Below are 23,373 nucleotides of genomic sequence, written 5' to 3' on the forward strand. Positions count from 1 at the left end.
TATTTACTTATTCTTAAAAATTAATTTTAATCAATTTTCTTTAATTAGTGACATTTGAAAGAAAGAAGTTTAATACTCATTTTGTAGTTTGCTACCAACTTTGATTGTACAATCTAAATTATAAAAACAGTTATCAACAGATAATTGTTCTGAATTAATATCAACATGACATTTATGGTAGGGAACATCGTTTTTGCTAAAATAAGAGGTCATTCCAGTGGCCTGCTTACTATTATGTCTGTAGATGATGAGGGTGGCAGGAAAAAATTTAAACTAAAATTTTTTGGTACCAATCAGACAGCATACTGTACTATATCTTGCCTCAGCTCTTTTGAAGAAACTAAAAACAAATTCTTCTGAATAAATCTAGTATCAAAAAAAGCCTAAAGGATGCTATTACTGAGGCAGAAATAATTATGAATCAGAGCACTTGTACAGCGTCTAGCCATCTAGATAGTAAGGAGGATGATCTTCCTGTTTTAATTCATTGCCCCATTTCATCATCTGGTAAATTATCAGGAACTGATATGTGTAAAAATATTAATAAAGATGACGTTAACATTTCAATACAAGACGAAATGCTGAGCTCTTTGGTAGAGGAAAATGAAAGCCTAAGAGAGGAGCTTCGTTCTACAAAAATTAACATATCACTCAGAGAAAATGCTATTGAGGAAATGTTCTTTGATAATATTACATCTCTTAACCTCCAAAATAGAACTTCTGGAAAATGATAACAATATGCTGAATATAAAGTTAAACGAAATGAAACATATGAAGCTAAGTGCTGAGTTAGTTACACTTCAACTGGAGGATGAAAGTAAGGCATCATTGGAAAAAGCTGAAAGTATTGAAAAAACGTTATGGGATACAATAAAGAACTGTATTCCCTTAAAAAGTAAGCTAGCTGATAGCAGGGCTCTTGTCACTGACCTCGAAACTAAAAATGAAGACCCTGATAACTCAACTTAAAACCCAAAGTAAAAAAGTAACTGTGCTGCAAAATTCTTCTCTAGTGGAAAAAAACAAAAACTGTCCCTCACATAAATCTTATAATGTGCCATTAACTAATAGAAATAACTGGCTGAACGACTCCATGATGGAATGTTATTTTGACTCTTTTAGAGACAAATCTATAGTTGGAAAGTCTATATTGTTCTTGGGTCCTGCATCGACTCGGTTCCTGAAGCTGGCTAATGGCATGGATGTTGATTATACTATGAGACAACTTTCTTTTAATTTACACAAATTTGTTTTTTGTTGCCTTTAGTGACGGTTTAATCCCAGATAAAGATGACTCAGGATCACACTGGAGTCTGTTAGTAGTTGACACTATCAATATGTCGCTCTTACACTTTGATTCCATAATGGGAATGAATGCAAACAGTGCAGATAAAATTTGCCAAAAATATAGGCTATAATCCAGACAATATTATAAAAATGCCATGTATTACAGCAAAAAAAAGGCTTCAGTGTGGCTTAGATGTTCTGGTGAATGCTAGGTTGTTTACTTGATGGGCTACTGCAACAGGGAAACCCTATGAGGGATTGTCACTTGAAGACTGGTACTGTAAATCATTCGGGAGTCCACTACAACTTTTACCTGGCTGGACTACTGTTGAGAAGCAAAGTTTAAATAAAACTGTCAAACCTAAAAATTTTACTAATGACAAGTTAACTGTGGTCTCTAACAGGTACAGTGTTCTGATGGATTCAGGTGAGCAGTCCAACGTCGATAATGCTTACAGTTGCTTTACAGCCACCTGAGAAACCGCTTGGTTTTCACATTCAAAGGATTTTAAATATAGGAACCAAAATGAAGACTATGGTTAATTCCAATATTAAATCTCTGGATAGTCATAAATTTGCCTGGAAAAACAGCAGTCTTTCTTGTACTACTAAAAAAAAAAGAAATCTATCCTTGTTTTGGGAGATTCCATTCTGAAACATGTTACAGTTCCCTGATGCTTATGTTGGCGCATTTCGTGGTGCAAGAGCTAATGTACTTTGCAACAAAATACTAAAATTCACTGAACGTAAGTTGCAGCCTACATGTGTTTTTCTACATATCGGTACAAATGACCTACACCAGACTAGAAATCCGGAAGATGTAATGGGGGCGGTTGGAAATGTTATAAAGGCGGCAAAATACAAGTTTCCAAGTGCTCAAATAATTTTAAATGCTATTCTAACCAAGACATGACATAGAGTATCATCTGATTAATCGCTCAAATAAAAAACCTAAGATGGCTTTGTAGAGAACTTGGTGTGGTTTTTGTGGATGTTAGTAGGAATTTATCTGATTTACACTTGGCCAAAGATGGCATTCATTTAAACTACAAGGGCACTGATCATCTTAATCGAACTATTCACTGGGTAGCTTCTTCCTGTAAAAAGCAAATTTCAGACAAAAATGCAAAGGCAGAATTAGTCCCAATAAAGATCTCTCTCCATCTCACAGGACTTCTGTAATGGATGCAAACATGAACAACATTGGGATCCAGAAGTGTGATTTATTGCCTGAAGATTTTCAAAACAAACTACAAGATCCATTGCCAACTAAACAATCTTGCTCTCTCTGTGGTTGTTACTGGACTCTCAGCTGAATCATTTTCATTCATCCCTGATCGTCATGCCGTGTGAACACAGCTACGCATCTGCTGTGTCTGGTGTCATGGGAGAGGAGCAGTCAGTTTGTGGTTTAGGCTCTAGTGATGGTGATAGTGTGAGTGAAAGTCAAATCTCTAATGTGAATTCACAAAACCTTTGTCCTGCTGAAGTTGGTAGACATTTTTAGGAATAAAATAAATGTCAAGAAAGGATTGTTAAATAGAAGTTTAGATTTGGAATTGATTGCACCCCACGTCATTAATAATACTAACCTTCACAGGCAAAAAATGATGTATAGATAACAAAATATTTGATACAGCATTTGGATAATGTTTTGTAATACTCAAGGTTTTTTGTGTAAAATAAATGACATTGAAAATTTTTCTTGAACATGAAGGCAAAGACATATCTATTATTTGTTTTAGTGAACATTGGCTAAATGAATCAAATATTGAAATTTTGAAAAAATTAAAGGGGTTTTTTAAAACTTGCATCTTACTTTGTAAGAAAAACAACTCTTAGAGGTGGATCGTGTATCTTAGTCAAATCTGGTATTAAGTTTGAAGAAAACATTAACCTTAGATGTTTTAATGCTGACTTTCATTTTGAAGGTTGCTTTATAAATCTAATTGATTATAATGTTACAATAGCATCTATTTAATAGAAACTCCACCACCAGCTAAATATTGTTCATCAAACTCCACAGAAATCTTTTTAAATAAAATACAGAATTGGTTAGATTTGGTTAGCAAAACATAAAATAACAGAGTATTCTGTGGTGGCTTCTGATTTTAATATCAACTTGTTGAATGAAAATTGTAACAATGTTAATACTTTTAAAAACATTCTGACACAAAATGGGTTTTTATATAATTTTTTGGCACCAACCAGAATTACTGATTTTTACAATGTCATGCATAGACAACATTTTTTTCAAGTATGAACTGTATGGTAAATGATAAAATAAATTTTGACATGGGGTGGTCAGATCATAATTCTTTGTTTATTTCCATCCAGTTTACCTGAGAAAACTAAAAGAGAATCAATTTTAATAAGTAAAAGATTTTTTTCTGTAATAAATGTCTTGTTCTTCTTTTTGAATCAAGAATAAAAAAAAACTAAATTGGACTTTGGACCCATCTGATAATGTAAACAATAACTTTAATGCTTTTTTGTCGGAATTCTTGTTAATATTTAATGAATGTTTCTAATGAAAACCATTAGTGGGAAGACGAGAATTACTAAAAACTCCTGGTGTACTACGGGGATAAAAATTTCAAGTATAAAAAAAGAGAGTTACACAGCTTAGTCAAAACAAACAAATCACCATTGCTTTTAAAAATATTATAGAACATACAGAGGAATATTTAGAAAAGTTGGTTAACAATGCTAAAACGAATGTTTAATGACGAACTAATTTCCAAGTCGAGAAATAAATCTAAGGCTGTCTGGTCAGTCGTTAAATCTGAATTGGGATTCGGTCAAAAGGAAAAAAGTCTTGGACAATTAATTATTGACAATGATACAATATCTGATCCAAATAGAATTGTACAAGAATTCAATGAACATTTTGCTTTAGCTGCAGAGAAACTTAAACAAGCTTCCAAAAGTATACCCTATAATGAGCATATGATTTTTCATAATATGAAACAAACGCCTCATGAATTCAAATTTTTAACTGTAAAAAAACAAAGATGTATCAAAAGCCATAATGAAATTTAAAAATATAAATTCCACAGGATGGGATGATGTTCCTACCTTCCTTATAAAAAAAGTGAATTCTTACATCTGTACCCAACTATGTACTCTAATTAATTTCTCTTTTTATGAAGAGCGAATTTCCTGACAGACTGAAAATATTCTGTGATAAACACCTTTCTTTGAAAAAAGGAAACAGAGCTCACATTGAAAACTATCGCCCAATTTCAGTTCCCATAGTTTTTTCAAAAATTTTTGAAAGTGTTGTAAATTTCTCAGTTAACTGGATATTTGGAACAATATGACTTATTTCATAAAAATCAATTTGGCTTTAGTAGAGGTCATGGCACTGAAGGGGCCTTGGCTCATTTGGTAAATGAGGTTTCTCAAGCCTTGGATGAGTCGCGGGCCACTGCTGGTGTGTTCTGCGATTTATCTAGCGCTTTTGATTGCGTTATACATAACAATCTTATTAAAAAATTGAATTTATATGGTGTGAGAGAATTAAAGTTTAGCTTATGAGAATCATAGGAAACAAAAAATTGATTAAAATTAAGCATAAAATATGAATCTGAATGGAAGTCTGTGTAGGGGGTCTATCCATTTAAACAGTTAAATTTATTGACCATTGACCGTCACTTTATGTATATATGAGGTCTTAATATTGTATGTGACTTTAAATAATACACCACAGGATCATAGTATAAAGACCTAAGACACTGTAGAGTTTGCATTGTACATACCCAATCTCATCACTTATCTTAAAATTAAATAATTGAAATGTTTATTTTTAAATAGACTAAAATTGTTACAATAAAACACACCAAAATAAATCTATTCTTCAGTACCGTGAATTTCAATGAAAATCGGTAGGTGTTTCTAATACAGTAAAGTTTTTAATTATACATTGACGAAAAACATTATTTAATTACAGAAAGAATATTAGCTCTGCGTGTTTTGCCTTAAAATTTTACAAAATATTGTGATTTTCAAGTGATGATGCAACCTTATTACTTAATACTTATTGGCATGCTTCCCCAAAGCAATTTCTATTTTTATATTGCAAAAAAAGAGCTTTGAGAATCATTTAGTTTTAGATCATGTAGGTCATATTTAAACAGTTAAATTTATTGACCACTCCGTACTTTATATATATGAGGTCTTAATGTATACCCATAAAAACTTATTAATAATATCACCACAAAAGATCATGAGTATAATACAAGACAGAGAGAACTTACATACCCAATCCATAGAACTAATTATTTGAAATGTCCCTTTATTATTATCCTCTTTGCCTCCAGAAAAGTTCTCTATAAATTAAAACATATTTTAATAGAGAAAGAATATTATTCAGAAATTTTCTAAATGATGCAACTTCATTACTTAAATTCTATCAAAACATTTTGATGTATATATATTAATTACTGTATTTATTTTATCACTAATTATTTTAAATGTGTTTTATGTTTTGTAAATTCATTTATTTTAGTGGTATATAGCTACATCTATCTTTATTTAATTTTAATATGAATTATAATCTGTACCTGTATCATTAGAGTTTAAATGTTTTATATACTTACTGGATCACTGTTTGTGCGATTAATATTGATTATTTATCAATGAATTGTTAATTATGTTTATAACTTTTTAAAATTAGTATATTTTAAACTATATTGACGAGTCACCTGTTCATTGTAGATTTTATCTACTACATTTATGTAACGTTACGTGACAATAAATTTCTGATTTCTCCCTTACCTCTTCTCTTTCTATATATTATTAATTTTCCATTTGTGTTGAAGAAAGTGTGAAAATAATTTTGCGTATATCAGAGTTATGTTGAGAAATTGCTTGAGTTAACATCTTCTATTGTTTGTAATATTCTCTCTTACATATCAGATTTGGTTTTCATAGTGTTCTGTGTGAGTTCACATTTGTGTGTGGCATCTATAAAAATTATCCGTATTCGTGGAATTATAAAGAAGCCTATAATAAAATACGCTATTAAATTTCTTGACCAATGTTAGTAACTAGTAATCAGTTCATACCGTGAATGGTGCTGCTTTAGTAGGTGTGATATTTGTTAAACAGGTGGACATCGCGTTCACGCCAGACTTCACGTTGGCACGGGTACAGCGCACATTGGGAGTGTGGACCAGCGAGAGTGACACTGCTGCCAACTACACACTGGTAGCAACATTGCCACCATTCCTACTCAGTTCGTGCTCCAACGTGTTGGCGCGTCCGGCCTGGGAGCCCTTGCTCTACTACTGTGCAGTCACGTTTATGGTCAGTGCTAACTTTGAGTGATCAAATTATATATTTAACACTTTAGTGTGTTTTCACATGAACGTCAAACTGTTATGTAGACATTATTCTTGTACAGTATACCAGTGGCAGTTGGAACTATTTCAAGCAAATTTTTGTTTCCCTAGGTTAGGTAGATGACAAAATCATTCTATATTATTATTACATATGTTTTGCTTTATTTTGATGTATGTTAACCAAGCAAAATTATTTGAATCAGCTGAGTGATGGAACAGAATAGAACAATGTGTCTGTTTACTCCAACTGGCTTGTGTTTATAGGGGTTGAAGTATTCACAGGGGACAGGTGGGTGAACTTGCTTAATTTATTAACTTTATTCTAATCTTTTCTATGCCAGTGGCATTATAATTGAATAATTAGACTTGTCGATCATATTAAGTGAAAGTCAGTTACAAAGCCCCTGTTTCCCTTCTGGCATTGCAAAGTTTATTTTGTACTACTTCTATAGACTGGGAGAAAATGTTTATAAGTATGACATTAGAGTTTAAAAGAGCTTTGGATAATTTAATTTGATGGGAACCAGCAAGACATACACAGATTGAAAACAACTAGAGTACAGAATTTTGTGCAATTCACAAAGTCAGATTTACAATTAACCCTTTTCTTAATATAAATCTAAATCTCCATCCAAAGGACAGTTGTCAAATTCGCAGTAGTTATCTCTAAGGTAATAACAGGTAACATTGAAGTTATAATAATTAAATAAATATATAAATAATCTATACAAAACTATGATAACAACAACAAATACATACACTTAATACTCAAACAAAGAAATAAATAAAATAAAAAACAATATATCAATGTAGTTAAAATGTATAGTACTAGTATCACAGGCTAAAAAATTATTTATTGACAGAATAAAATACATTTTCTTTTGACCAGCTTTCCACTACTGTTTTAAATCTTTTTATAGGTATAGACCAAGCTGTTTGCGGTAATTTGTTAAATAGCTTAATTTTCATATATATGTGGCTGCTTTTACTTTTTTCAAGTTTGGCAGTAGGTAAATCTAGAATATGATTTTTTTCTGGTAAAATAACTATGAATTTCCTTTCTAGTTACAAAATTACTTAATGACTCTTAACATTCACTAAACAATAATAAACATACAAATTTGAAATTGTCATTATTTTTAGTTCCTTAAAAATTGGTACACATATTTCTCTTTCAGGTACATTCTTAATAGCTCTCAGTGCCCTTTTCTATCATTTAAAAGCTTTTTGTACACCACTACTATTGTCCCACAGTTTTATTCCATATGATGTGAGTAAAAAAAGCATAATAAGTTGAAACTAGCATGTCTAAGGCAATACATTTTCTTAATTTATGTAATAGATAGACAACTCTTGACAATTTCACACATAATTGTTCTATATGATGGTCCAAACCCAGTCTACTATCCAGATGTATTCCTAATAACTTGACAGGCTTAACATCTTTATAAATTGTATAATTTAAAGAAAACATAGGCACAAGGAACATAGGCAGGAAAATAATTTACAGCTATCAAAAATTAAAAAAAGAACTTCCAAGTTGGAGTACCACAAGGTTCTGTTCTGGGACCTTTTTTATTCTTGATCGCTGTAAATGATTTTCCTGCCAATGTTCCTTGTACATCAGTGTTGTATGCCAATGATACAACTCTCCTGAAACAGATGAAGTTATACATAAGTCACAGCAACACTGGTCATTCATCACTACTATTGGTTTCCTTAGGTTTCGCATATTTTGCTTTGCTTCTTATCAATTCAAACATTTTTGGATTTTACAACTTGTCTCAGTTCAGGTGAAACATCTACACCTATATTCTATATCATCTCCTCCAACTTGAGGTCAATTTGAAGTCCTAATTTCAACCTTATTTTTGTTAAGTTCTTGTTGAATAGTATATTTATGAGATGACATACTTGAATACCTCGGTCCATATTGGTATGTAGATATCGACAGTTCCCTCGATACCGAGGCTCTGAAGCTTTAGCCGAGGTGAAAATTATTATGTTTTTATATCGATTGATATTGCCGGTCATGAGGCGTATTAAACCAAATCAAACCAGTATTATGCCCAGAAGGTGGAATTAGTAGCAAGTCCCCTTGCCACCTTTAGTGAACAAATTCAAGAAGGTTATAACTTATATTTTACTGTTAGAATAATAATATGGATAAAATCTGCAACAATCTGATCTAACCCCCACTGATTGAACGAATCTAAAGAACGAACCCTTTAATTTGAGAGATGTTTTTATTTCTTCCACAATATAATTTAAAATTAAAAGCGCTTTTGCCTGTAAAGGCAATGAACTGATGATGAAATGTAGAATGATAGAATGTTTTAGAATCATATTCTTAGTTACATATATTATCGGTATCAAATTGAGAATGAAGACCACAATTATTTTTGTTAATGTGCCTTTTTGCCTAGTATTTGTATAAATCAGTTGTTATACATTAGTGTCTGATGTGTAGATGTTTCTGCTGGTGTGTGTGCTGGCTGCAGCGTTTCTCGAGTCTGATCGGGCACTAAAGTGTGCGCTACTAGCCATGTCTCGGGACAATGCCACTGTTCAACCTGTGCTTGATCTCAAGTAAGTTCTTACTACTACATGTGTACATGTATAGGTTACATCTAGTCACTTTAGAAAGTACCTCAAGGTTGTATTGTTGATTATTGTTTGACCTTCAGAAACCCAGTGAAGGTCCACAGTCGCATGGATATAAAAAAACTACATCATTGCTTTAAATTTCAACATGATAATTCAATCTTTTTTGGTTCTCAGTGAAGTTGGACTCTTACAGTGCATGGATAAAAAATCATGTTTCATTCATATGTTATTATCTTTTCCAAAAAAATGTGGATAATTTTCAATCGCGTACAGTCAGTACAAACAACTAGCTTCTTGCTCTTTATGTACTTTTTTCTCCAGTTTGAGTTGAGCTTAATGGTCAAACTGTTGTACAAACAACTAGCTTCTTGCTCTTTATGTACTTTTTTCTCCAATTTGAGTTGAGCTTAATGGTCAAACTGTTGTACAAACAACTAGCTTCTTGCTCTTTATGTACTTTTTTCTCCAGTTTGAGTTGAGCTTAATGGTCAAACTGTTGTACAAACAACTAGCTTCTTGCTCTTTATGTACTTTTTTCTCCAGTTTGAGTTGAGCTTAATGGTCAAACTGTTGTACAAACAACTAGCTTCTTGCTCTTTATGTACTTTTTTCTCCAATTTGAGTTGAGCTTAATGGTCAAACTGTTGTACAAACAACTAGCTTCTTGCTCTTTATGTACTTTTTTCTCCAGTTTGAGTTGAGCTTAATGGTCAAACTGTTGTACAAACAACTAGCTTCTTGCTCTTTATGTACTTTTTTCTCCAATTTGAGTTGAGCTTAATGGTCAAACTGTTGTACAAACAACTAGCTTCTTGCTCTTTATGTACTTTTTTCTCCAATTTGAGTTGAGCTTAATGGTCAAACTGTTGTACAAACAACTAGCTTCTTGCTCTTTATGTACTTTTTTCTCCAGTTTGAGTTGAGCTTAATGGTCAAACTGTTGTACAAACAACTAGCTTCTTGCTCTTTATGTACTTTTTTCTCCAGTTTGAGTTGAGCTTAATGGTCAAACTGTTGTACAAACAACTAGCTTCTTGCTCTTTATGTACTTTTTTCTCCAGTTTGAGTTGAGCTTAATGGTCAAACTGTTGTACAAACAACTAGCTTCTTGCTCTTTATGTACTTTTTTCTCCAGTTTGAGTTGAGCTTAATGGTCAAACTGTTGTACAAACAACTAGCTTCTTGCTCTTTATGTACTTTTTTCTCCAGTTTGAGTTGAGCTTAATGGTCAAACTGTTGTACAAACAACTAGCTTCTTGCTCTTTATGTACTTTTTTCTCCAGTTTGAGTTGAGCTTAATGGTCAAACTGTTGTACAAACAACTAGCTTCTTGCTCTTTATGTACTTTTTTCTCCAGTTTGAGTTGAGCTTAATGGTCAAACTGTTGTACAAACAACTAGCTTCTTGCTCTTTATGTACTTTTTTCTCCAGTTTGAGTTGAGCTTAATGGTCAAACTGTTGTACAAACAACTAGCTTCTTGCTCTTTATGTACTTTTTTCTCCAGTTTGAGTTGAGCTTAATGGTCAAACTGTTGTACAAACAACTAGCTTCTTGCTCTTTATGTACTTTTTTCTCCAGTTTGAGTTGAGCTTAATGGTCAAACTGTTGTACAAACAACTAGCTTCTTGCTCTTTATGTACTTTTTTCTCCAGTTTGATTTGAGCTTAATGGTCAAACTGTTGTACAAACATCGATCTGATAGTGTGGTGGTCCGCTCAGGTCAATAGGCACGGGAGTAGGGGCAAGTCATACCAGCAGCAGTGGAGGCAGCAACAGCAGCAATAGTAGCAGCAGTAGTGGCAGCAGCAGCAGTAACAGCAGCAGTGGTGTGTTGTCCTCCTCCGCAGACAAACCCGAGCCTCCTGCCGTTCCGTGGAACAGGACTCCTGCACCTACTCCCCCGAGTCCGCACGAATCCGAGGTATGTAGCCCCTAATCCAGAGGTTACCTTGGATCTAAGAAGTATTTTTACATTTAAAAAATTGTACACACCACCATGGGATTAAGTTATACGGGAATGTTGTGGCAGGTGACCAAAGAGAAGGTTAAGGTGGAGGCGGAGAGTCCACCCCAGCCTAAGTGCAGTTCAGTGAAGAAGAAGGAGAAAGAGAGAGTGAGCAAGAGATACAGTGATCCGACCGACAGCGTCTCAGCTGAGCGGAGGAGCTCCTGGGCTAACGTCTTCACCAAGTGAGTTCCAAGTCTACAAATAATTATGAATGTTTAAATATCCTAAATTTTAAATTAAATGCAAGTAACTGTTATTCAATTCAATTGAAAATTACTATACTTTTGCGTATTTGAGTGATGTTTAAATAACACACAGAAAACTTTAACCAAAGAAAATATATGAACTTTTGAACCATGAGAATTTAAACGTAAAAGCGGAAAATATTTTAAGCAACATTATAATATTTTATTCCACAGTTCTGTTATATAAAATATTAACAATACTGGTTCATTCGGAAATTCAAATGTAACAAGATAGATAATTTTATTATTTTTAATTTTTATTGGATTTTGTACGATGCAAGGTTTATGTACAGTTAGTTGTCAATTGGTTATAATAGAATATCATACTTTGAAGTCTGTTATGTTCTTCCCATACTTGAGTGGTTTCTCAAAAGCCTGTAAGTCCATAGGAGTACCCAGCAGGGATCACTTCTGGCTGGTTTATACCTTCCAGTTGAACCTACCACTGGGCATATCAAAAACTGATGTGTCACTTAAATCTGGACAAAAAACTGACAAGTATTGCGCACAAGAATTTACTCAACCTCTTACATCAATCATAAATAAATCATTTTCCCTAGGCTAATTTCCTACAAAACTTAAAATCTCCAAGGTTTATCCCAAGCACAAAAAGGCGCCAACAAAAGATCCCAAAAATTTTAGACCCATAACATTAATTTCTACATTTTCAAAGATTGAAAAAAAAAAAACAAAAAATTGTATTGAAGAGGTTAATGACACATCTTACACAACATTACCTAATTACCGACTGTCAACATGGCTTACAGAAGGAATCAACTTTATTTGCAATCATAAACTTGGTTGAGTCTATAATTGACAGTATAAAAGAAGGACAATTTGTAAGGACATTCATTTATAAGTTGTATATTTGACGAATAAAGAATTGTTTGAATTGAATTGAATATAGGAAAATAATGTTGAAACTCTCAAAACATCTTCAGATTGTGTTACTATCATTCCGTACAGGGTGTGAAAAAAGGGTTACTTTATTTCCACCCTGTACAAAGATATTATTATTATAAATATGTATTCTGTTTGTAAGATACTGTATAGTGTATGTGGTTGTAGGCCTGTGAACAGTCCTGTATCCAAGCCCCAGGCCAAGGTGACTGTAGTATCTCCCCCTTCCTCTCCTATGGAACCCAACAAAGTAACTCCACCAGAGGGCAAGAAGAAGGTCTCCAAGAAAAATTCAAATCCTGGTAAGTCTATGTTTCTTATCTCGAACACGTTCCTGATAGTTATATTTGTACTCTCTCATTATGTTGAGCCCTTAGGTTATACAACGTAGAAGTTGACTTGAAATCATTTTGTGTAAACATTCTTTTGACACATTATATTATATTTAATTTTTTTCATAACATAAAATCTGTTAAATAGATAGAGAAATTTAAAGTACCAAGTTTTGCAAGACCAAGTGTGAGCTGTTGAGGAGTATTTGGCTCCAACACAAGATGCATGTGTTTTAGCTAATATTCCTATTTGGATTATATATTCACAAATTATTGATGTTAAATACGAGAGCTTTAAAATTCGGTATATTTAAACATAATTACATGTAAAATCAAAACTTTAAAATTTTCAAATTAAATGGTGGTTGTTCATGATAAAACTTAAAATTTCAGGCATAACATTTATTTTTTCTACATATAAATATATAATTTTTCTTATAGGACTAAGAGTATATTCTTAGTAGAATATATTATAGGTAAAAAGTTACTCCCTAATAACGTAGCTTTGGAATAAATACGGTAACTATATTTTTGGAGATATATTAGATGAAAGTTAAAATTTGGCACATTTACAAAAAGGCATAAGACTTATCTAAATATTCCTAAAAAATAAAATATTAGTGCCAAATGTTAAGCTTTGCAACTACTTTCAATGTATATATACCCCTCTTAAAACTCCTAGAGGGAGTAAAATTGAAAAAATGTTTAAAATTGAGACGTTTATACCACTTGTAAATCCTTGTTTTACTCATAGTAGACTCACCATAGGCCTTTGTCAACATTTGCCACAATTTATTACCCGCTATTTAATTTTTCAATTAAATGGACAAATTCTATGATCCATATCTTTAACAAAAGAAAATCGCTGAGTTCATAAACACGCCTAACCTTACCAGCTGTTAATGAAAAAATAATCAAATACTACAGCTATAAATTTTATTATGCACCAGGAGCATGAGTACCAAAATAATTTTAAAAAAAATCATGACGATCAAACTGACTAAACCTGTGAAACATTAAAAAAACTCCCCATTACTTTTTGAATAAATTAAAATTCAACATGGCATGGTTGAAAACTCCACAAGTAAACACACAAAATAAATGCAGTCCAAATAGTTTATAACAACGCAGTAAACAATCAAACATTAATTAACTAATGATTAATGATAATTAATAAATTTGTTATTGGTTTTTATTGTTATGTTACCACACCAGGCAGGACTGTAAATCCGAAAAGTTGTGTTGATTCCTTCATTTAGTTCTGTTAAGTATAAAGGGAAATGGAATCTGAATTTAGACACTGTTATCTTAAATATATTTACAAGCATAAAACCTAGAACTTAAATGAAATCATGATTGCATAAATTCATTACATTTGGAATTAATTTCATAATATACAATGCAGGCAAAAAATTGAGTATGGGCGGAGTGAATGATTTCATGTACAGGAAAATGTGCACGGGAGAAGGAGACGCCAGTGTTACCAGTGGCCAGCCTAGGTCTGAGCGTGGGAGAGGACACCGAGACGTCCTCCACTACCACAGACAGCCACATCCTCACTGTATTTTATGTATAGGAAAATGTGCACGGGAGAAGGAGACGCCAGTGTTACCAGTGGCCAGCCTAGGTCTGAGCGTGGGAGAGGACACCGAGACGTCGTCCTCCACTACCACAGACAGCTCACATCCTCACTGTATTTTATGTACAGGAAAATGTGCACGGGAGAAGGAGACGCCAGTGTTACCAGTGGCCAGCCTTGGTCTGCGCGTGGGAGAGGACACCGAGACGTCCTCCACTACCACAGACAGCTCACATCCTCACTGTATTTTATGTACAGGAAAATGTGCACGGGAGAAGGAGACGCCAGTGTTACCAGTGGCCAGCCTTGGTCTGCGCGTGGGAGAGGACACCGAGACGTCCTCCACTACCACAGACAGCTCACATCCTCACTGTATTTTATGTACAGGAAAATGTGCACGGGAGAAGGAGACGCCAGTGTTACCAGTGGCCAGCCTAGGTCTGCGCGTGGGAGAGGACACCGAGACGTCCTCCACTACCACAGACAGCTCACATCCTCACTGTATTTTATGTACAGGAAAATGTGCACGGGAGAAGGAGACGCCAGTGTTACCAGTGGCCAGCCTTGGTCTGCGTGTGGGAGAGGACACCGAGACGTCCTCCACTACCACAGACAGCTCACATCCTCACTGTATTTTATGTATAGGAAAATGTGCACGGGAGAAGGAGACGCCAGTGTTACCAGTGGCCAGCCTTGGTCTGAGCGTGGGAGAGGACACCGAGACGTTCCTCCACTACCACAGACAGCACACATCCTCACTGTATTTTATGTACAGGAAAATGTGCACGGGAGAAGGAGACGCCAGTGTTACCAGTGGCCAGCCTAGGTCTGAGCGTGGGAGAGGACACCGAGACGTCCTCCACTACCACAGACAGCACACATCCTCACTGTATTTTATGTACAGGAAAATGTGCACGGGAGAAGGAGACGCCAGTGTTACCAGTGGCCAGCCTAGGTCTGAGCGTGGGAGAGGACACCGAGACGTCCTCCACTACCACAGACAGCTCACATCCTCACTGTATTTTATGTATAGGAAAATGTGCACGGGAGAAGGAGACGCCAGTGTTACCAGTGGCCAGCCTAGGTCTGAGCGTGGGAGAGGACACCGAGACGTCCTCCACTACCACAGACAGCTCACATGATGATGGCGATAAGGTACACTGGTTTAATTGTGAAATCTCTGCAGCTTTTATAAATGTTGTCCTTCCCTTTTCCTAATGCGAATATAGTTTTGTGCTTAGTAGCGTGACAGGAGGGCTTAGAATCGTTTATCACAACTTACATGCTTTGGTTCAGGGATAACTACAGCTCAATGCTTTGTACCATGTAGGCAGGGTATTTATTATGTGGGATTGTTATGTTTTCTTAAAACTGCACTCACACAGTTTGTTGGCAATTGCTATTTGTTGAAAAGGCATTTTTTCATAGGTCATAAGAAAATTCATGTCTCTCTATTATTTATATTTGGAAATCTTTGATGTTGTATTTATATCTCTCAAAATGTTCTGCAAGAGAATAAAGAGAATAAGGTTATTGTGCAAATAAAATACAATTAATTTAATGTCATTAATAATAAACAACTCTCATTAAGAAATAAATATTTTTCTTGTTTATTGTGTACATTTTACACAACATTACAATAATTGTATTAATCTGTATAAATTGGTATTAATTTATATTAAACTTAACAATTATAACCCACAAATACTGAATTTGTGTTACTTACAGTGTTTCACAAAGTAATGCTCCTATAATAAAATTAATATCACATATAGCTATGAAGTAAAAATATTGTAGACATACAAAGGTTGTTGTTTACATTCCTGAATACCATTGTACCATGAAAATTACGGAATAATTAAATAAACAGTTTTACGGTAATTTAACAAAAACGAACATATCGCACAGTGTGATAGTAGCGCCTGGAGGGTTAAATAGAAAATATTGTAAATCTTTTGACACCACATCATCTCTTGATTTAGAAATAAAGTTACTCACTCACTCACCCTCCCACCATTAGAAGAAAGTGATGAAATACATAGGGATGACAGGTTTTCCGAATTCAGCCTTAAAGTTTTTTTTTAGTTATCAGTGCATTGGAGCATCTATTATTAACTTGGGTTTAAAGGTTTAATTAAAAATTTATCAATGGTATCAGTATCCCAAAAATAATTTGAATGTGTCAATATCGGTACTAGGCAAGTAAGTATTGTGTGTGTCGCAGGAAGTGGAGGTGACAATGGCCTGTGATACTGGAGTTAAGGGACAACGGAACCGAGGCAAGAACACTGAGGCCAAGAAATCACCCCCTGCGGCCGCTGAGCGTAATGGCGGCAGTGCCAGTTCTCTGGAGCTCGAGTGGGAGGATGATGAGAGAGAGGTGTTGGCCAAGAAATCCCACAACACACGTTCTAGGAAGTCTAACAATAAGGTGGGTCCGGGCAAGTAGTGGATCTCACATCCACCGAATCTGTAGAGATTTGCCATGTCACTAATTATTAAACAGAAACATAACTTTTGGGCTTTTACATAAAACATGCATTTAAAATTTTAAGTGAAGAAAATTAAAATCGCTTCCTATCCATAATAACACTATATTTCACATTCACAGCAATTTATACTCTGTCAGGTGCGCAAATTGCTTAATTTTTTAAGGTAAATTTAAGCCTACATAGATTTCTTGGTGAAGTTAGATGTTTAACGTTAAAAAACCATTACAGTTTTTTGCCATTATTATTGAAAAATTCTGCCACAAATAAAAAAGTCTGGAAATAAGCCATTGTCGTGAAATATATAAATTCTTACATATTTAATAAAAATTAGCGATCAATCTTTTTATTTACAAACCGAACAAGTAATGTCCATGTATAGACTTGTTTTGACAAGCACATGAACATAATCATAGGAAATATGAACTGAAATCATAGGCTAAATATTATTCGAAAGATTACGATTTTTTGTTACTGTGGTTATCTGTGCACAGTTTTTCACACACAAAGAAAAAAAACACAATTTAGAGCAATAATTTGTTTGTTTACTGCTGAAGGTCTTCCAACCAGGCATAAAACGCAGCAGGTGCTTGAACATAAATTTATAATATACTAACCTATAATATATCTATCATGAACTAACTTTATTATATCAAAAAATCATTAAAGGAAATCGAAATATCCAAACAAAATTTAACTTCAATTTAAACTACTTCAGCGATAAGAAGCTTTTACTCAATCCTGATAAAACTAATTTTATTTTATTCCAGACTCAACAAAACAAATGTAAACCAAAACCATCCATTGAAATCTATGGTAAGTAGACCAGACTAAATTTTTAGGTTTGATGTTAGATCAAAGTTTGCCATGGGACACTCATATCCTCTGAATTATATACTCTACAATGTATCTCTAAATATTGTACTACAGACAATCTTAAATTGGTATACTTTTCTCATATTCACTTCCACATTTCATTTGGTGGGGTTTTGTATGGTTCGACTAGTAATAGAAATCTGCAAAATATTCTTTTATTGAAGAAGAGAGCTATTTAGAGATTCGAATCATCTCAGCTCTAAAACTACAAGACAGCATAAGAAAATCTGGTATTTTAACCATTTATGGCACATACATAATGGAAACCATTTTGGCAGTAAGGGAAGCCAATGATAGATTACCAAAACTTGGCTCTTATTTCTTATCTCTCTCTCTCTCTCTCTCTCTCTCTCTCTTATCTTATTACTAACAAAAATCAGAACAAATTTGCTGCTGCAAATATCAATTTACAAGAAAAATCACTAGTTACAGGTATACAGTTTTATAACAAATTTCCACAACCTATTTTAGCAATTTAATTTTTAAGAAACGATACCTTATTGAAGAGATAGGTACTTTTTTGCATGTGGGTCGTAACATTTTCTAGTGTGAACTTATTTCCAGCATCTTTAGTGATTAAGGTAGGAGTCTAGCGAAATGTGATGAATAATTAACTCAATTTTGCATTCTTTTTGTTAAGCCTCTTCATTTTGAGGACATTAAGTTGTTTACATAGTCATGCCCTCTGCAAAAGGTTATTAATTGTAACAATTCTTATTATAATTAAGCTTTCATTTTGGTACAGTCCGGGAAATCATCAGAAAATGGCCAGAATGGACAAAACAACAACCGCAACAAGAACAGCAGTGGCACAAACAAGCAGAACAACACCAGGACTAAGGAGAAGCAGATATTGACTCAAAAGCGGAGCACTGACAAGTTACCTTCTCTGCCTAAACGTGAGTGCTAATTCTTTACTCTGTGTTGATTAAACTTTGTTCAGTCATTAATTATTTTTGAAATGGTCTTTTGTAAGTCAGCGATTTATTTGCCCGGTAACTTCTACATACAAGAAAGGTAACAAAATTTATAGTTATTACTGATATTAATCAAGTATTGGTTAAAACAATTTTATATTTTATTTTACAGATTTCAAGGAAAGTTGAGAAATATTTCAATGTATGAACTCTGTCAAAGAAGTCAGTTAAACTCTAATGTGTGATTTATCAAAATGTATAAATTATATTTTCAAACAAAAACCTTTCATCAAACATCTATGTTAATGAATAAAAGAAATTAACATTTTTAACTAAATTTATCCTGGTCTCTGTAATACAAGTTAGCAAATTTTAAAACATATTAAAGTTATTTTCTTTCCAGAAGTTTTACGTACAGAGTAAGAAAATTTTACATTATGCTCCTAGAAAATGCATAATCAATTCATTTAGTAATAGTGCTAAAGAGATCTAAAAATACTGTAAAATTTTATTTCTAATAGAAGATAACTTTTAAACTCTTCCAGTTTTGAATTATTTAGATATAAGGATTCTATTTCTCTGTCCGCAGCTGTAGTGTACGAACCACCGCCACCTCCATTGGGCCTGTGGGATGAGTCAAGGGCATCATTCAGTGATGTTGTAGCACGTTCTGATGCAACCAAACATGCCGTGGACACACCAAGCAACCTGCACTCTCTTCCGACGCCCCCGACTAATGCCCCACCACCAAGTCACCTAGGTAAGTCAACAATTCCCCTATCCAGTGCACATTGCACTCTCTTGCCACATCCCATAGTAATGCCACACCACCACAGTCCTCAGTAAGTCAACAATTCCCCTATCTAGTGGACACTGTACACTCTCTTGCCTCATCCCATAGTAATGCCACACCACCACAGTCCTCAGTAAGTCAACAATTCCCCTATCCAGTGGACACTGTACACTCTCTTGCCTCATCCCATAGTAATGCCAAACCACCACAGTCCTCAGTAAGTCAACAATTCCCCTATCCAGTGGACACTGCACACTCTCTTGCCTCATCCCATAGTAATGCCACACCACCACAGTCCTCAGTAAGTCAACAATTCCCCTATCTAGTGGACACTGCACACTCTCTTGCCTCATCCCATAGTAATGCCACACCACCACAGTCCTCAGTAAGTCAACAATTCCCCTATCTAGTGGACACTGCACACTCTCTTGCCTCATCCCATAGTAATGCCACACCACCACAGTCCTCAGTAAGTCAACAATTCCCCTATCTAGTGGACACTGTACACTCTCTTGCCTCATCCCATAGTAATGCCACACCACCACAGTCCTCAGTAAGTCAACAATTCCCCTATCCAGTGGACACTGTACACTCTCTTGCCTCATCCCATAGTAATGCCACACCACCACAGTCCTCAGTAAGTCAACAATTCCTCTATCCAGTGGACACTGTACACTCTCTTGCTTCATCCCATAGTAATGCCACACCACCACAGTCCTCAGTAAGTCAACAATTCCCCTATCTAGTGGACACTGTACACTCTCTTGCCTCATCCCATAGTAATGCCACACCACCACAGTCCTCAGTAAGTCAACAATTCCTCTATCCAGTGGACACTGTACACTCTCTTGCTTCATCCCATAGTAATGCCACACCACCACAGTCCTCAGTAAGTCAACAATTCCCCTATCCAGTGGACACTGCACACTCTCTTGCCTCATCCCATAGTAATGCCACACCACCACAGTCCTCAGTAAGTCAACAATTCCCCTATCCAGTGGACACTGCACACTCTCTTGCTTCATCCCATAGTAATGCCACACCACCACAGTCCTCAGTAAGTCAACAATTCCCCTATCCAGTGGACACTGCACACTCTCTTGCCTCATCCCATAGTAATGCCACACCACCACAGTCCTCAGTAAGTCAACAATTCCCCTATCCAGTGGACACTGCACACTCTCTTGCTTCATCCCATAGTAATGCCACACCACCACAGTCCTCAGTAAGTCAACAATTCCCCTATCCAGTGGACACTGCACACTCTCTTGCTTCATCCCATAGTAATGCCACACCACCACAGTCCTCAGTAAGTCAACAATTCCCCTATCCAGTGGACACTGCACACTCTCTTGCCTCACTCCACTTTAGTTTCGTGCAACATTGCCATAAATGTTATGATTTGTTACAGATGATATGCCTATCTAGTACCGTACGTTTGAAGTAATTATTTACTATGCTTTTACTACTCAGTGGACATTTCATTCTATATTTACGACTCTATTCAATGTGTTGTTAAATTCTAATATTTTATAATGGTATGTCCATATTTGTTTGATAACACTGACTGACTCTTGTTTATCGATATTTAGATACATCTAATTATCACGGGTTTAATTAATTTAAAAGTATTAGTTATATAAGCGGATGTCAAAATATTGTATGACAGTTAGTTAGTAGACTACATAACATAGTAGGTGGTGAAAACAGTAAATTGCATCACCAGATTATTGAGTTACTGTGGCAGCAATTTCTATGTAAAGGATTGAGATAATAATTTTTTATTCACATGAACATCAAGAATAGTGAGTGCTTCATTATTCTATATTACATAATAAAAAAATGTCATTATTGTAAAACTTGTCTCCAACTTTTAAATTCTTCAATTGTGTAGCAGAGTCGGTCTTGTAGGCACTTCACAACGCTTCTCATCTTTTGGGTGCAGTTGGTGTTCTGCACTTCTTCAGGAAGGGTGTTCAGAAATTTAGCTCCAACATAAAATGGCTGTTTGTCATAAAGTGAAAGATGATGGTGTCGGTTCTTCTGGTATTGTAGTTGTGAGTGTCAGTTCCTCTGTGCAAGTTCTGTCTCTAGGACAAAAATGCACACTGCCAGTATAAGAGTTTACTATAGGAAAATTATGAATAAGTGAAACATAGTTTATGTTCTTACAGGTCCCATTGGCTCCAAAAAGACGTATCCAAGTGTGTGGAGCCGCTGGGGTGAGCCAAGTGAGCTGGGTACAGCCCCGCCGTGCCCCACCTCCGCTCCCGCCACTGCTACCGCCTCTAGCTTCTTCATGGACAGTGGGCCAGTCTCTGTCATGCAGGTCAGTACCCACCACATTTATTGTATAGTAAAATGCCATTTGTCTAGTCTCTAGTAACATTAGTGTCTGTCAAAGTTGAGAAAAACTTAAATACTGTTTGGCTGACTCGAAACAGAATGGTATTGCTCACACATTGCTCGGTACGTCTGATTACCATTGTATAAAACTGTGAGCATACTACTCAAACCAAATCTGTTGTTTACGTAAGAACCTTAGCTTTCAATTACTGAATGCATGAATGTGGTCAATCCTTAATAGATTAGAGTAAGAGGTTTAATTTAATTTATTTTTATTATCCATATACAGATTATCAAAAGCATGTGTATTAACCAAACAACTAAAGCATTCTCTTTGACTAACTTTAAGACCAACAATCAAAGCACAGTATAGAAAACACGGATATAGTTAATAACTTATTATTATACTTATCACGAGATATCTTTTATAGTTATCTTTTTATAATAATAATCTTGTTACTTCCAGAATTCTGGTTATGATGCTGGCTGGGCTGAGCCGAACCTGATCTTGAAGATGCTGCAGGCTGAGGAACAGAGGAGGATGAAAGCTGAGGAGTTCCAGCGGAGACCTGTTTACCAGGGTAACTTTTTTTCTTCAGTTTAGGCAAATATGATGTTTTTAAAAGTGAAATTAAAGGGTATCTAAAATTACAATAAAGTTCATAATCAGGTTAAAAATAGAACCGGCATAGAATGAACAGCCATCACATAAGGTAATTGTAACTAATCTAGCATCTGATTGGTTCGTAGAGTTTGGGCAGAAATCAGTAAGTATGCTCTGAAACCTGAACGTGTTCAGTTCTCCCTTGGCCTCTGTGTGGTGTGCAGTCAGGATATAAAGGTCGTCAGTTAATACAAATCAAATCATTTATTGTCAAGATGTAATGTACACATACATATAACAACGTCAAATAACTAGTCTAAAATAGTCTATTCCAAATTGTCTCTTAATACAGTATAAAAATCATTAACACTGTACAGGCAAGATTTGAGTAACAATTTTTTTACACAGTTCTTAAAATTAGTTCTACTTAATTCTTTTATATCTAAAGGCAATGCATTGTACAGCTTAATTCCTTGATACTTGAAACTGGATTGGGTGCTTGAAAAATTACATTTGTTATTACTAGATTATTTCTATTACGTGTATAGTAACTATGGACATTACTATGGTTAGAGAGGTAGTTAAAATTATCTTTTACAAACAAGAGCACATATCTATATATATAAAAATGAATGTTTGTGTGTTTGTCCTTTATGGAATCGTACACTATTTGACCGATCATTATGAAAATTTGAATGTATATGTACTTTTCGACGGAGAAGGTGTATATGCTATACTCATTTATAAAACTCACCACGAGGAGGCGCTGCAAAATATAAAAGTTTTCAAAGCGCCTGCACATTATCAACTGCAATTACGAGACAGTTACGTACATTAATTTGCCAAAGACTATTTTAAGGCACTAAATTAGAATATATGTTTGTCTTTATGATAAATATATGGTTGAACTTAAAGCTTGACTGTTAGACCGCTTTATAATAAAATACATGTACGTGTATAATGGCTATATAATAAGCATACACAGATTTTCTTGATCATGACAACAAGGCAAACTCTACATCGGTGTTAGAAATATAATGCACT

General features: G+C 34.8%; 2 protein-coding genes across 2 annotated transcripts in view; both read left to right on the top strand.

Moving 5' to 3' along the window:
* LOC124357932 (flocculation protein FLO11-like) overlaps window positions 1-14,316 on the top strand; it is a 19,185-nt gene extending 4,869 nt beyond the window's left edge. The window contains exons 4-9 of the mRNA XM_046810057.1: window positions 6,400-6,597; window positions 9,103-9,221; window positions 10,960-11,161; window positions 11,270-11,430; window positions 12,562-12,695; window positions 14,174-14,316. Of these exons, the coding sequence (XP_046666013.1) occupies window positions 6,595-6,597; window positions 9,103-9,221; window positions 10,960-11,161; window positions 11,270-11,430; window positions 12,562-12,695; window positions 14,174-14,301 (747 nt within the window). The 5' untranslated portion in view covers window positions 6,400-6,594 and the 3' untranslated portion in view covers window positions 14,302-14,316. The remainder of the gene's footprint in view (window positions 1-6,399; window positions 6,598-9,102; window positions 9,222-10,959; window positions 11,162-11,269; window positions 11,431-12,561; window positions 12,696-14,173) is intronic.
* LOC124358531 (flocculation protein FLO11-like) overlaps window positions 14,306-23,373 on the top strand; it is a 14,843-nt gene continuing 5,775 nt past the window's right edge. The window contains exons 1-8 of the mRNA XM_046810829.1: window positions 14,306-14,360; window positions 14,434-14,934; window positions 15,008-15,459; window positions 16,529-16,735; window positions 18,415-18,568; window positions 19,176-19,346; window positions 21,554-21,708; window positions 22,192-22,306. Of these exons, the coding sequence (XP_046666785.1) occupies window positions 14,306-14,360; window positions 14,434-14,934; window positions 15,008-15,459; window positions 16,529-16,735; window positions 18,415-18,568; window positions 19,176-19,346; window positions 21,554-21,708; window positions 22,192-22,306 (1,810 nt within the window). The remainder of the gene's footprint in view (window positions 14,361-14,433; window positions 14,935-15,007; window positions 15,460-16,528; window positions 16,736-18,414; window positions 18,569-19,175; window positions 19,347-21,553; window positions 21,709-22,191; window positions 22,307-23,373) is intronic.

Source organism: Homalodisca vitripennis, chromosome 3, assembly GCF_021130785.1.
Source record: "Homalodisca vitripennis isolate AUS2020 chromosome 3, UT_GWSS_2.1, whole genome shotgun sequence".
Lineage (NCBI taxonomy): Eukaryota > Metazoa > Arthropoda > Insecta > Hemiptera > Cicadellidae > Homalodisca > Homalodisca vitripennis.